At 43.8% G+C, this 14,166-nt stretch overlaps 1 protein-coding gene across 3 annotated transcripts in view; it reads left to right on the forward strand.

The window, feature by feature from the left end:
• Nucleotides 1-5,351: 5,351 nt before the first annotated feature.
• The window catches only part of ITGB1 (integrin subunit beta 1), a 46,452-nt gene continuing 37,637 nt past the window's right edge, over nt 5,352-14,166 (forward strand). For 2 of the 3 annotated variants that reach the window (XM_069859372.1, XM_069859374.1), the window contains exon 1: nt 5,431-5,457. In XM_069859372.1, coding sequence (XP_069715473.1) covers nt 5,446-5,457 — 12 coding nt within the window. In that variant the 5' untranslated portion in view covers nt 5,431-5,445. Of the gene's footprint in view, nt 5,458-14,166 lie in introns of all 3 variants that reach the window. The other variant, XM_069859373.1, reaches the window with a different exon arrangement.

A 14,166-nucleotide genomic window follows, 5' to 3' on the forward strand; every position in this document is an offset into this window, starting at 1 on the left:
AGGAGAACCTCACTCCAATGTAAATGTACTGCTCCATATAATGGCGACATTGTATGTGGCTGACAAGCTGCCAGGTTTGCTCACTGACTGCCTCCAGAGAAGTGTTCCTCATTGTTCCTGAGGAGACAAATAGAGGTTGTTATCAAAAGCGATTACCACAACCATTTAGCACCATCACTTCCTGTGCTGAGTGACCCTATCTTCTAATAATACTTTCGGTATTAATCTTGTGTCCACATCTAACATCTCCCTCATCCTCTGTACTGGAAGGCATAGCCCAGTGCTGACAAGCTGCCAGTGAGGCCTCAGCGCTCGCTGTGCCCCTCAGCGACCGCACAGCTGCTGCAGGAATAAAACAGCAGAGGCAGCTGCTGCTGCTCTGCCCCAAGGTCAGGCCAGTAAAACCTGGTGCTCCCACAGCTGGCACAGCCCAGGTGACTTCAGCCTGCTGCCCTCCCAGGAGACCTGCCTTCTGCTCCTGGGTCTGTTGCTATCCTTGGGAAAATGGCTTTGGCTTTCTGTTTTCTTTCCCACCCTTCATCTGTCTTATGTATTTAGACTATGATTTCCCACCTCAGGTTTAACATTTCATTTTCTTTTGTTCGGAAAGAAAAATTACCTTAGACAGAGTAGGAGCAGTTTGAAAAGGCAGGGTAAGAAAAGAGGAGGGGTAGAAAGAGAAAACACATACTTTGCTTTCAGTAACAAAGTGTGTTGGGAAAGAGATGCTTTACAGATAAATGAACACTCTCTGAGGCAGAGGTGGCTGAGGTATCTTGTACAGTATGGGGAAGTAAAGCAAAAAGGATTTGTGTTAGTGGGTGGAGAGATTAGGAAGCTGCCCGGTAGGGTGCTCTGATGGGAGGCATTTGGGGGCTAATGTTCAAACCATGGCACTCCAGACTGTGGCCCTAGTTGCCAAGTATCTCCCTTCAAGCCCTTTGCTGAGCTTCAGGAGAGAAGGAGGAGATGGTGGGGAACAGGACAACAGGCTGTGTGGGCTTTAGTAACTCAGAGCTCAGTAGCTTGGCAGCAACATGGGGAGACCAGGAAACTGCAGCAGAGAGAAGACCCCGATAACGGAGTAGGAGCTGATGCATCTTCTACCAAGCAGCTGGTGCTTCCCGGGTAGCAGCAGTTCCCAAGGCAAACAAATGACCACTCAGCCCTGTGGTCACCAGCCAGGCAACAGGACAGACAGCAGTGTGGCTACCTGGCTTGAGGATGCTCACCCCCAGTCCTCAAGCTGCAGCTGAGCACCCACTCCCATTTATACACTTGGCCTCTTTACATATGCAACAATGAACACCCCAAAGCCATGTTTGGCATCCCTGGGTGTTCCTGGGTGTTCCCGTATCTGCAAGACAAGCTGCAGCTATTGATTCCTCCACAACAAAACCTTGTCATGTTGATAATATGTATGAATAGTATTTATTTAAAATTACTCACTGACACCAGGCCAAAGATTCTCAGACTGTGACCTATACACCCCTGATGGTCCACCAAGCTCTTCCCTTCTGCAACACCGTGGTCCTCTTTTGCCAGTGGCATAGATTAAAAAGTAGATAGAAAGAATCAAAATATATTCTTTAATAAGCTTTTAAAGTAAAACTCTAGTAGGTGTAAAAGATAATGCCATGTAATTAAATCAGCTGTATCTACTAAGTAATACATTTTGCCAGACATACTGTAAATACTGTAAATACTTCGAAAGCAATAACTAAAATACCAAAATATTTATTTTTTTGGTTACTTGTGTGGATCTTCCATTAATACAATACATTAATATATGCAGACATCACTGTAATAGCTCCCCTGTGACACTACATTCTAGACCACAGAAATTTACTTCTTACATTGTTCACAGAAAATTAACACAAGTTACATAACCAAAAGGCATCACTACCGAATGATAGCCCTTATTGTCTTCCAGATATAACCTGAGTATTACATACATACAAATAATCAGGGAAAATGGTGTGTTAATTTAATGTAATGAAGACAATCAAATAAAATTAAGTTAAACCAACTGGAGTATTATAATTCTGATATTTTCCAATTACTTATGTTTGACACATGCAAATATTTGGAGAAGGAAGAGCTGAAAACTTATATCCACATCCTATTACAAAGAAACATAGCCTCTCACAATCACAGAAAAAGTAACAGCAAACACAACAGTAAATCCAGCAGTTTCAAACAAATCAGTATACACATTAAGTGAATACATATCATTCACAGTCTTGCCTCCAGTGTCAGATTTCATTACCTGTTTTCTGTAAGACGCAAGGATGGGGATTTCCAGAAATGGTACCCAAGCCCAGCAATGACCCACACACTTCCTAGCTGCCCACTCAAACCATGGAAACCTGTCTTCTCTTGAGCCCTTCCATATAAAAATGTTCACTCACTTTCCCAGATGTCATGTACACTGCAGTATGGAGATGCTACATTAAACATTTTGACATCATCTGCAATTGCGTCTGCAGGCTCAGACACCTTGAGCAGTATTTTATGACATCTTTAGTACTTCAGAAGTGTTGGAAAATATCAAATGGTGTTCATATGCATCTGTACTCTCTAAAGGAGTCCAGAAAGCAGCCAGATAATTCAGTGATTTTCTTTTCAGCCTTTTGAGGGATTTTTCCCTGCCAATTTCCTATTGCACAGCACAGTCAGCCACTGGCAACTTGACACACAAATGTCTGAGCTAAGTGTTGGGTGGTAGTTGAAGCATCAGTTTGTTAAGCAGTTTTACTTACTCCTCATAGCCCCAGCAATCTGAGGAACCTTTTGGCCACTCCTTGTTTGGATTGCACCAGCAGGCTTCTGCTCACCATTTGCATATTCTGGCAAAATGTGCTTTTTTCCCCCTGCAATAAGGAAGAAGGGAATAATACCTTGGCTAAAAGTAATTTTTCTCCCCCAGTACTTAAATTTATTACATTTTTGGCAGATCATTATCCCTCCAGCATTTGCTTTCACTTTGCAAGGCATACATTTCTACCTGTTTAGAACTTTAGTTTTATGGCAGCTTCTTTCCCCGATACTGGCAGTATTAATATTATATACTAATTGATCTGTGGAAACATATGGTCTCTGACTTCCCCATCTCTGATTGTCAAAGTTATTTCTCTTCCACTTCATTTGTCCAGTGCTTGTTTTTGATGAAGCTGCGTGGAGCAGCAGCCTGTCATTTCAATATCATTTTCCAATACCACTAAAACAGCTTTACAGTTACAGATATGCCAGCATTAAAAGATTCTGCGAATGTAGCTGTGTTCACAGACTACATCCTCAACAACTGCACTGCCCAAACAGAACAGAGGGTTGGATCACGGGCTACGCCTGAGTCAAGGCAGAAACATCGTTATTTTTTTTATTTTAAAATGCAACTAGAAAAAGCACAGAAAAGTGATAAAACTATCAATTTGCAGCACACTTATTTAGTTAATCTTACCAACATAAGAACTGACACCAGCTCCAGCAGCTACACAAACCCACAGCTTTTGTCCCTGTGAGCTGTGAGTCTAGAGCTGGCGTTTGCCATCACTCCTTACCTCAAAAAAAAAAAAGCCACATCTTTATTGTTTTAACCAGTATATCCTGTAGAAACAGGACAAGGGGTAATGACTTTAAACTAAAGGAGAAGAGGTTTAGACAGATAGAAAGAAGCCATTTTTTATGATAACGGTAGTGAAGCACCGGAACAGGTTGTCCAGGGAGGTGGCAGATTCCCTGTCCCTGGAAACATTCAAACTCAGGATGAACAACCTGATCTAGTTGAAGATGACACAGCTCACTCCAAAGGGTTGGACTAGATGACCTTCACGGTCTCTTCCAACCCAAACCATTTTATGATTCTATGATCCTCCCAGACCCCACTGTAAGGAGCACTTCAAACTGCTCTGCACATGCCGAACAGCAGCAAGCTCTGGCCAGGGGACTCGGGGAATACCACTGCGCAGCCTGGGCTACCATCACTTTATGAGAAATACTCATTCACTGGTAAAATACTGAAAAGTACAAAGTCTTTGAAGCAAAGGCAATATTTTTTATTTTACAATTCAGCGTTGAATTGGATGTCCTTCTAAAAAAGGCATAACATCTTACAAAAGCAGTGGTATATATTCTAGTTTTAGACAAAGAACCGTGTTAAGTCCTCTAGGAAGATTTATATTTTTTAGGTTATCCAACTATGTCTGGAGACTTCCTTTGGGTTATCTTTTGACCTAAAACAGACACATCTTGCAAGACAATTAAGCGTATCAATAAATTCTTGCAACTCTCAGGGAGTGTTTATTCTTTCACGTTATTTATCCAGGTCTGCAGATTGTCTGCATATTATCCCTCGATACAAGAGAGATTTATGCAACAAGGTAATTAAACATACACACCACCTGCAGCAAAACTTATCAATTAATCCTGGTTTAGTGATTGATGGGAATGGTTGGACTCAATGATCCAGTGGGTCTTTTCCAACCTAGTGATTCTGTGATTCTGTAGAAACGAAGCTGGTGAAGGGGTTGGAGAAAAAGTCTTAGGAGGAGTGGCTGAGGGAACTGGGGTTGTTTAGCCTGGAGAAGAGGAGCCTGAGGGGAGACCTTATTGCTCTCTACAACTACATGAAAGAAGTTGTAGAGAGGAGGGTGCTGGCCTCTTCTCCCAAGTGACAGGGGACAGGACAAGAGGAAATGGCCTCAAGCTCCGCCAGGGGAGGTTCAGGCTGGACTTCAGAAAAAAATTTTTCACAGAAAGGGTCATTGGGCACTGGAACAGGCTGCCCAGGGAGGTGGTCGAGTCACCTTCCCTGAAGGTGTTTAAAAGACGGGTGGACGAGGTGCTGAGGGGCATGGTTTAGTGATTGATAGGAATGGTTGGACTCAATGATCCAATGGGTCTCTTCCAACCTAGGGATTCTGTGACCCCTCACAACTGCGGGACGTGCCCTGCTTTGGGGACCAAGCTGGGAGGGAGCGGGCCGGGCGGCCTTTCTGCCCCGAGGGCCACACGAAGGCCACCGAGTCGCCGAAAGGTCCAAGGGGAAGGCGCAGGGGGGCGGCTGCGGCCACTCGCTCGGCTAAGCGCGGAGCCCGGTCGGGGCCCTCAGAAGCTCGCTGGTCACTTCTCTCCGGTGACCGACGGCGGGACCCGAGGGGACGGGCGGCAGGAAGACGAGCCGGGGGGGTCTGGGGATGTTCACGCAGCGGGTGGCGGAGCGCTGGAACGCGGGGGAGCGGTGCCCGACCTCTGCAGCAGCGTTCGGACGAGGCCTTCGGGCACGGCCGCCGGGACTCCCCGCGCGGGGCGGCGGCGGCGCGGCTGACGGCAGCGCGGAGGAATGCGCTTCCGGGGCGGGCGGAGCGCGCGGCGGCCCCTCCCCGGGCTCCGCTCGGCAGCGCGGAGGCAGCGGAGCGAGCGCGGGCGCCGCGTCCCGCTGCGGCCATGGCTGAGGTACCGGGGCGGGGGGGTTGCGGCCGAGCCGGGTTGCCGCGCGGAGGCGCCGCCGCCGCCTCTTCGGCTCCTGGGCGGGCGGGCGGCGGGGCCCGCGCCTTCCTGCGCCCGCGGCCGCCTTTGTCCGGCCGGGGCGGCGCGGGGCCGGGGTGGGGCCGGGGAGCGGGGCGACCCCCGCGGGGAGCCGGTCGAACGGCGGCTCTGGGGCTGCTCGGCGCCGTCAGGCTCCGGCTGGGCTCGCCCGGCGCCCGGTGTGGAGGGACGCTTCGAGGCCTCCGTGTGCGGCGGCTCACGTGCGGAGCGCCGGGACAGCGGAGCCGGGGCAGCGCGGGGCCGCTTCCCTCTGCCCGCGGCGGGGAGGAAACGGGAAGGGATAGGAAACTTTTTCTGACTCGCCGTTTAGCCCGTGTCAGACGTCTTTTTCTTAGAATCATAGAATAGTTTGGGTTGGAAGGGACCTTAAAGATCATCCAGTTCCACCCCCGTGCCACGGACAGGGACATCCACTAGCTCAGGCTGCCCAAGGCCCCATCCAGCCTGGCCTTGAACACCTCCAGGGATGAGGCAGCCACAACTTCCCTGGGCAACTTGTGCCAGTGCCTCACCACTCTAATAGTGAAGAAATTCCTCCTTATGTCTAGTCTAAATCTGCCCCTCTCCAGTTTATAGCTATTGCCCCTAGTCCTATCGCTCCAAACCTTTGTAAACAGTCCCTCCCCAGCTTTCTTGCAGCTCCTTCAGGTGTTGGAAGGTCGCTATAAGGTCTCCTTGGAGCCTTCTCCAGGCTGAACAAGCCCAGGTCTCTCAGCCCGTCCTCATATGGGAGGTGCTTCAGCCCCTCTGATCATCCTTGTAGCCCTCCTCTGGACCTGTTCCAACAGTTCCATATCTTTCTTATGCTGAGGATTCCAGAACTGGACACAGTACTCCAGATGAAGTTTCACAAGAGAGCAATAGAGGGGCAGAATCACCTCCCTTGACCTGCTGGCCACACTTCTTTTGATGCAGCCCAGGATACGGCTGGCCTTCTGGGCTGCGAGCACGCAGTGCCAGCTTATGTCAAGCTTCTCATAAGAGTAAGAGTTCAACTGCCTGTTAGACTCATCAGGTAGTCTTTGTGACTATTTTTCTTCATGGAAAAAAAAAATAACTGTGTTCTTGGTTCCTTCTGCATTTACCCTTGATATAAGATGACAGTCCATTCGTGTCAACACATGTGCACATACTTGTTGGGTGAAAATGCTGATTTTTCAGGTAGGTTTACTGTTGGTGCTACGGTCCTATTCATGCCAAGACACACAGACCTTCAGGAGTAAGAACTGTCTCCATTCATATTAGTGGAACTGTTCATGGCTAATGCTGCACGTGTGCTGAAGTGTTGAAATGGAGCAGGATTTTATGTATGCGAAAACAGACTTATACAATCTGTACTCCTAGCACATTAATCACTCAGTAGGCGATGGTGGTAGGGCGAAAAAAAATCAGTTTCCTATTATGAAATGAGATGACTTGGTAGCAGCTTTTTTTTTTTTTTTAAAATAAGTATTTCACTTCTAGAAAGATATATATTAGACAAATTAAACAAAGCTTTAGAAGTAGTGAAGCATTCATTGTCCACATCCATGCCAATGATGAAACTGATGATTCATTCTCCTGTCACAAAAAATATTACTTGCCTCTGGCAAATGATTAAGTGGCATTTTGCAAGCCTGCCGAAGGCTATATTTATAAGGGTTGCAAAAACATTGAGCCATTGGCTATAGGTAGGCAAGACAAGGCAAGTTTATGATGTGAACACCTTCAACTTTTGTCCCTTTCGAAGATGTTTCAGCTGAAAGGTGCAGGCATGACAGGCATGCGGAATGAAATCTTACTTTAATGAGTTGGAGCTGGTAAGTGCTCTATCTGTTTGCCAACCATATGATAAATGAACCAGACTTATTTAAAAATCAAAACTCGGCAATTAAAAAATTGGTGTCCTTTGAGTGTCCATCCAGGGAGCTTATTCTGCTCTGTACATTTGGTTATCCAGTCTGCATCATGTTGCTAGTTATGGCCACCCTTGTGAAGAAGTGATTCAGAGGGATGAGAGTTTTAACTAAAATATGCATGACTTTCTGATGTCAGTGCAGAATTTGTTTTGTCAAGGTTTCAAGGGACTCAAGTGGTTAATCTTCTGCCACTTCCTTTGGGAAGCGATTCCCACAGCAGAAAGCAAACTGTCCGGAAACTTTTCCTGCTGTTCTTTCTTCCTGATTCATGTTTTCATCCCTGTGCTCTTAACCATCCTCCCTATACCTCCCTTAGGGTAGCTCTGCTATGCTACAGTTTTAAAAGAGTTCGTATGCTATAGCAAGTGTCTCAGGAAGTAGATAACTTGGGTAGCAGAAAAGCAAGCTTGGGGAGAGTGATGCAAACACAGGGTGGACACGTGCTCTGTTCTGTGTTGCCCTGAATATAATTCTCTTGTTGCCAGTGGTATGAATCCTCTTCAGTTGTTTGTAAATAGTTGTCATGCCTACCTTTCCACCCAGTCTTGATTTAGCTGAGTGATGTGATGTTTGCTTAGCTCGCGGTTCTCCCAGCCCTCTGATTAGGCTGCTACAGGCTTCCTGGCCGTCCGTGGCTCTTGGTAATGTGGCCTTCGAAAGCGTTTCTGACTGTGATTGCAGCAGGACTGCCCTGCAACAGGCCATTCAAGTACCTTTTCTCGATGGGACCATTTTTGTAAGCCATTACCAAAGGCTGTTTAGGAACAGGCTCCATCCCTGCTTCCTTTCCTTCTTGTGGACACGCATGAAGAGTCCTTGCTGTTCTTCCCCTTCTGTGGGCCAAGTGGCCTGGGCTTCTTTGAAGCAGACCTGCTTGGGATGTCTGGAGCAGCCTTTGCTTGTGTCACCTATGTACATGCGGTGCTGCTTTACCTTCTGTTCTCTGGTAGTTGCACCCACCACGTGGTGTGGGGAGGGCTTTTCTGGGCAGAAGGTGCAAGGCTAGATGGAGCCTTGCTGGGAATTGGTACGCTTGGGCTCCTCTTCCTCCTTACCCCTTTCCAATACATTATTTTCACTTCTGTGTGAGAGAGACTATTCTAATCAGTGAGACATTGCAAAAGTGAAGTTAAAACAGGCAGGGATTTTCGTAATTAGTATTAACTGTGGCAAGCTAGCTAGCTTTAAGATTGTTCATGCCTCCTGACTCACTTGGAAGAGATATTGGTTAGACAGATCCAGAAAAGCGGGAATCCAGGCTTGGCAGTTGAGGGGCATGTTCTGCCCTTATTCGCTCTTCTAGAACTTCAACTGATTTATTTTTTCCAACTTTTTTTTTTGAATGGCCAATCCCCTTGGCATCTTTTTTTATTCTTGGGAGCTGCAGTCAGCCCTCTGAGAGGGAATCCTTGTTGGGAATGCCTTTTTTTTTACTAGTTTTTTTTTTTTTTTTGATCAAGCAATTACATAAATTAAATGATTCTGAAAAACGTAATTAAGGCAATATGTAGTTTGATTCATTTTGGAAGCTTCATTAAAAAGTACTTGCCAGTATGTGTACTATCCCCCTGTGAGTAGATTTTAAAGTCGTCCGCTACATTCTGTGCCCTGTGGAAGATTTCTTGTTTCCCAGCAGCAGAAAACTTGGGAGTTAAGTCTGTTTTCCCATCTCCCTTTATTTTTTTTATATTTCCGATTCTACAAATTGTTCCTGCTTCCTCTGCTCACTGTGCTTTGAAGGCATTTAATGGTAGTAGTGTTTTCATTAGCAGTTCTAATATTGCTGATTAGATGACTTGAGATTTTTCAGGCATCTGTTCTGATGTGTGTGTGTGCATGGGTGTTTTTTATACAAACGTGCATCTTGGGGCTTCACAGGAAAATGAGTTTTTGGTGTAGGGTAGTTGTTGTTTCTGAAGAGGATGTTTGTTTGTTCTTCAAGAAGGGAGTGTCACAGAATCGTGAACAAATTCTGCGGCTTAGTCTCCTGGACAGAGACTGGCAATATCTCAGTGTGATTTAAGGCTCCTTTTGTGTCAAAAAGATCAAAATTTGTTGGTTAGTTCTAATGCTGAATAATGTTGTCATTTATGATGGCCCATACCATCTCCTTTTTTCTGTGTAGTTCCTCCTTGCACTGTTGCTGTGTTCTGTTGCGTATTCTGTTGCCAGCTTTCTGAGTAGGATGATGTTACATGCTGTACAGTACCTGTGGTGGACCACAATATTGACTGGTGTCTGCCAGTTGTTGTGGTTATGGCGTTTCTCAGATGACCCACAAAGTAATTTTTGTCTTTATCCACAAATGGGAAGACAAATTCTACTTTTTTCTTTTTTTTTTCTTTTTTTTTTAATTTGCTCTGCGTAGGTGTGGCCCAGAACCTGAACCATTAAATCTGTAAACCAGGATCAATTTATGACAAGACCTTTTTCTAAACTTTCCTTTCTCCCTTTATGTGGATTAGTACTGTAAGTACCAGTAGAAAGTACAGCTTCCTTGTCGTGCACTTCAGCTCTGTTTGTAACAGGCCGTATGAGTTTATAGCCCAATTTAAGACATCTCTAGGCTTTCTGAACAGTGTGTATTGGCGATGTCATGCAGAGAAAAATTAAAATTCTGACTTCTGTGAATAAAAAAGGAGACACCGGGCACCTGATTATACATCACTAGACAGTATAGTTGTCTTTTTCAGTAATAAGAGTGCTGTCTCTAACTGAATGTTATTACTAACCTTCATGCATTTTTTGTAATAACCACCTTTGTTTATTTTTCTATTCTTAGACTAAATGGAGTTGGTTAGTGGACTTCTTACACTATCATATTCTCCTATGAACGCACTGAAGATGTTCAGAGACAGTAAAATTACTGATTCAATACAAAATTAGCATATACCAAGTATATGGTAGAAAAAGTAACATGATGAGACTATATTAATGCTTTCTTTTGGGAAAGATTATAGGATTCCAGCCTGATCCATAATACTTCTGAGGTGTTATTGAGTAAAGGCTTTTTAATATCAGTGACGTTTTTGTCTGTATCTTTCTCAATTTCTCTTTATAGCCAGCTGCAAAAAGGGTTATGAAATATGCTTTCCGTATTAAAAGCTGTTTCATGTGCTTTCTTTCTTTTCCAACAGCAGCAGCAAAATATCATTAGTATTCTTGTGGTTTTTATTAGCGGGGCAAGTTTTGAATAACAAAATGGAGGCCGGAATCTTAGCTTTGTTATTGTTACTAAAAGCTAAGAAGTTACTGGTGCTTTCTCGCCATCCTTTTCTGTCTCCCACAGAAAAACAACTTGTGTGTCTCCGATAAATTAATGCAGTTTTCACATTCTGCCAACAAATCATTAGTCTTCTGTTTATAGTAATTTTCTCTAAATTTCTAGTTTGTAATACCATGTTTTTTGTAGTACCAAGTCGAGATTCTTCTTAAAATGCTTACAAGCTATAACATATATGCTATACAAGTGCCAATATTTTCTCCCAAAAAAGATCAGCGTAATATTTGCAGTTAATTTATTTCTGATTCATGTTTTGTACAAGACCACTTATGCTTAATTTAGTCCTAGTTTTGACTTAACTTAGTTTTAACTTTTGCTCTTAGTACATTCTAGTGTTGAAGCAGGAAGGAGAGCCATTGCTTACATATATTCTTATTGTAGTAAACTATATGTTTCTGTGTAGTGCACACACTACATACAATTACTCACATGTAGTTGTTTTTCTGTTACGGCTATTAATAAATAAAATTTTTTACCTTTAGAGATGTGCAAGTAAAAGCACTTCTGGCGTGGAAGCCGAACAGAAAAAGTGAAAGCTTTCTTGTTTTCTTGTCCTGTGTGGTAGAATGAAAAGCAATAATTGTATTGGTTTGAACTGAAACACTGAACTCGCCTGCCTGCAAAGATGACTGATCTGTGGTTATTTAAAGGAGAAGAAAAATAATTGCATTAGATTAATTTAGAAAGAGTCGGTATTTCACTTGGGAAATGGTGATATTGTGGGTCAAAGGTGGTATCTTGGATATTGATGCGCATTTTGTCCCTGAGGTCATGGTTTTGGAAAACAAACTTGAGACTGGGATGTATGGTTTGATAACTTTGACCTTGAAGTAAGTACTGAGATAAGGATGGGTGGCTGTGTCCTTTTGCAAAGGAGAAAGGAGGATAAGCTGTCTTTTTAGGGTTTGTTAATTTTCTTTGGTGGAATTGTAGTTCAGATTGTCTTTACGTGGTGCTAACCTCCAGCACTGGCACCAAGAGTCACGTCTGCCACTTGTGCAGTGAGCGTTCAAACTGTCCTCATCTGCCCTGTGTTTTCGTAGCCTGGCAGGACGTGCAGGGAGTGGTGTGTGGCCTGGCGCTGCCATAAAGCACAAACAGGACCCCGGGATGCTCTCCCAATGAGTTGTGGGGTAACCTGAGTGTCAGGCGTATCAGGGACCATACGAGGTCATTTGAAGGACCTGGCATTCTAGTAGCTTGGCCAGCATCCTCTGCAGATTTAGTTGCTCGAGTATTAAATTGGGCAACATGTGAGCCCTGTCTAGACCCTCAGCTGTCTGGTTTTCCAGATCTTAGGTAAAAAGGGGTTACAGCTGAAAGGAAAGGCTGTTTCTGAAGTGGAGATAAATACAGAAGAAGGCAATCTTTTTTTATTAAATAAACCCCAGGGGTCGAACAATGACACATTTTAGTAGTTGGTCATCTTGAAATTCAGATTAAATTTTGCATTGGGCTGGCTTCTCATAATATCACCGTGTCTTTGATACTGTAGTGGTTGAATACATCATGCTTGTTCAGTAAGCAAGTGCAATGCTCCCTCTTCTGAAAATAAAAAGGAGAAATGAGGAAATATTTGCTAGCGTTATCCAGTTAATTGACTAGGGTAAGTAAGGCTGATTTGGGGCTGCCAGTGTGTTCTGGCTGGGGTTTATTCTTATTAGGCTGATGGTTTATTTTCTTGTGCATTAGAAAATTAGTTTTGGTGGCCATAGGATAGAGTCAGTAAATACCTTCTTTGAGGTTCCTTTTCTGTTTTTGCAAGGTTGAATTTAGTATATATTTATGTGCTGGCTTTCTGGTGCTAGCTAAACATTGTCCTGGTGCTGAAAGGAGTACTGTAGCCTGTCGACATAAAAATACAAGGCTTGACCAGTTTGAAATGTCAGTTTGCTGTGTTTGTGTCAGAATAGATTAAAATTCTGTCTTTCATTTGTGCCTGAATGTAACCTACATGTATTTCCAGAATTTTAGGAGATAATATTTGTTCTTCGCACTGTACAGTTCAAAAATGGGGAATATTTTTGGTGCTGTTTTTGTAATTTCCATGCAAATACAAATCTGGTGAGAAATTATTGTTCAAGAATTTCTGTGTAATTTTTCCTGGGTGTGGACTTGCATTTTTTTTTTAAAAAAAAAAAAGGAAGCAGCATATTTCCTTTTTTGGAAGAACATGCTATACATATTGGCTATAGGTTGTTTAAAATGCATCTTAAATGATAAACAGGGATAAACATTTTTTTTATCTAGATGTTACCTTCCTCCACTGCAGATGTTCTTTATGTAACTTTTCAAAGACTGGACTAAAATGTTACATGGCCATGTTGCTGGGTCATCAGTTTCAGAAAAAAAACTCCACTTAGCACTAAAGCGTAACTAGTGCGTAAGGTTGCTGCCAGCACTTTTATCACTGCCAGCTGACCAATTTGGAGAGTGGTTAGATAGTAATAAAAAAGCTTATACAGATACTGGCTCTTTTTGGTGCAACTCAATGCAGTTTCACTTTCTAAATGAATAATGCCTGTATTTAATATGATTAACATTTGCTTTTAGCTGGAAGCAATTTTAATACTCTGCCTATGCAGAGTTAAAATAAGGAAGAGTTCACTCATGAGTGATAACTCAAAGCTCTGCAGTGGTTTGCAGATTCACCTGTATTTCATATTTTGTAAAGTGTTCCAGTGGCTCTTGAGTCACAAATTCAACTAAAAATTTGTCTTATTTTAATAGGAATGTGGCTTTGCAGCAATTTATGCCAGTGTAGTTCTTAACTGTCCCTCTTGCCTGTAGCTGTGCAGTCTTGCCATCCTCCTTGCATCAGCAGTAGAAGTCGTGAAAGCTGTACACTGAAGTCATTCAAGTAGCAGATATGGCTGAAAAATAGCTTGGCAAAAAAAATAGTCTTCAGCTAGATCAACTTTCAACTGAGTGAGGTGACCACATGTGTTGCTGGTAACATGTGTCAGGCCAAAGGGAGGAATAGGAAAATGTGCCTGTCATAGCGGGAGGATTGTGGAGCTGTGGTAGTGCAGAGGTGAGTTGGCATAACCTGCTGTGGAACCTCACAGTATCTGTTCATGCATGCTTCAGTGCTCTTCTGGCTTGAGTAATCTATCTCAGCTTCCTAGGTCAGGTGAGAAATAACTCAGCAAGGAGTTACTGCTCAGCTTGCTCTACTGTCTTTTTTAAAAGGTGAAAGTATCGTCCACGGTTGGCACCAGACAGATGAAAAGGGCAATGTGGGGAATTTTACAGCGCAGAGAAGTTGAGCTGTCTTGGTTCACTAGTGACAAACTGGTAAATCAACTTGGCTATTTGAGGAACCTCATCTTTTATTATCTTTTGCAGTCCTCTTGGAAGCAGGCTGTGGACTCGAGGCTTAAAATCCTGCTCTGGAAAGCAGCAGAAATGTATCAGTGGGCAGGTTGTATAGACAAG

The sequence above is a fragment of the Phaenicophaeus curvirostris genome, chromosome 6, assembly GCF_032191515.1.
Source record: "Phaenicophaeus curvirostris isolate KB17595 chromosome 6, BPBGC_Pcur_1.0, whole genome shotgun sequence".
NCBI lineage: Eukaryota > Metazoa > Chordata > Aves > Cuculiformes > Cuculidae > Phaenicophaeus > Phaenicophaeus curvirostris.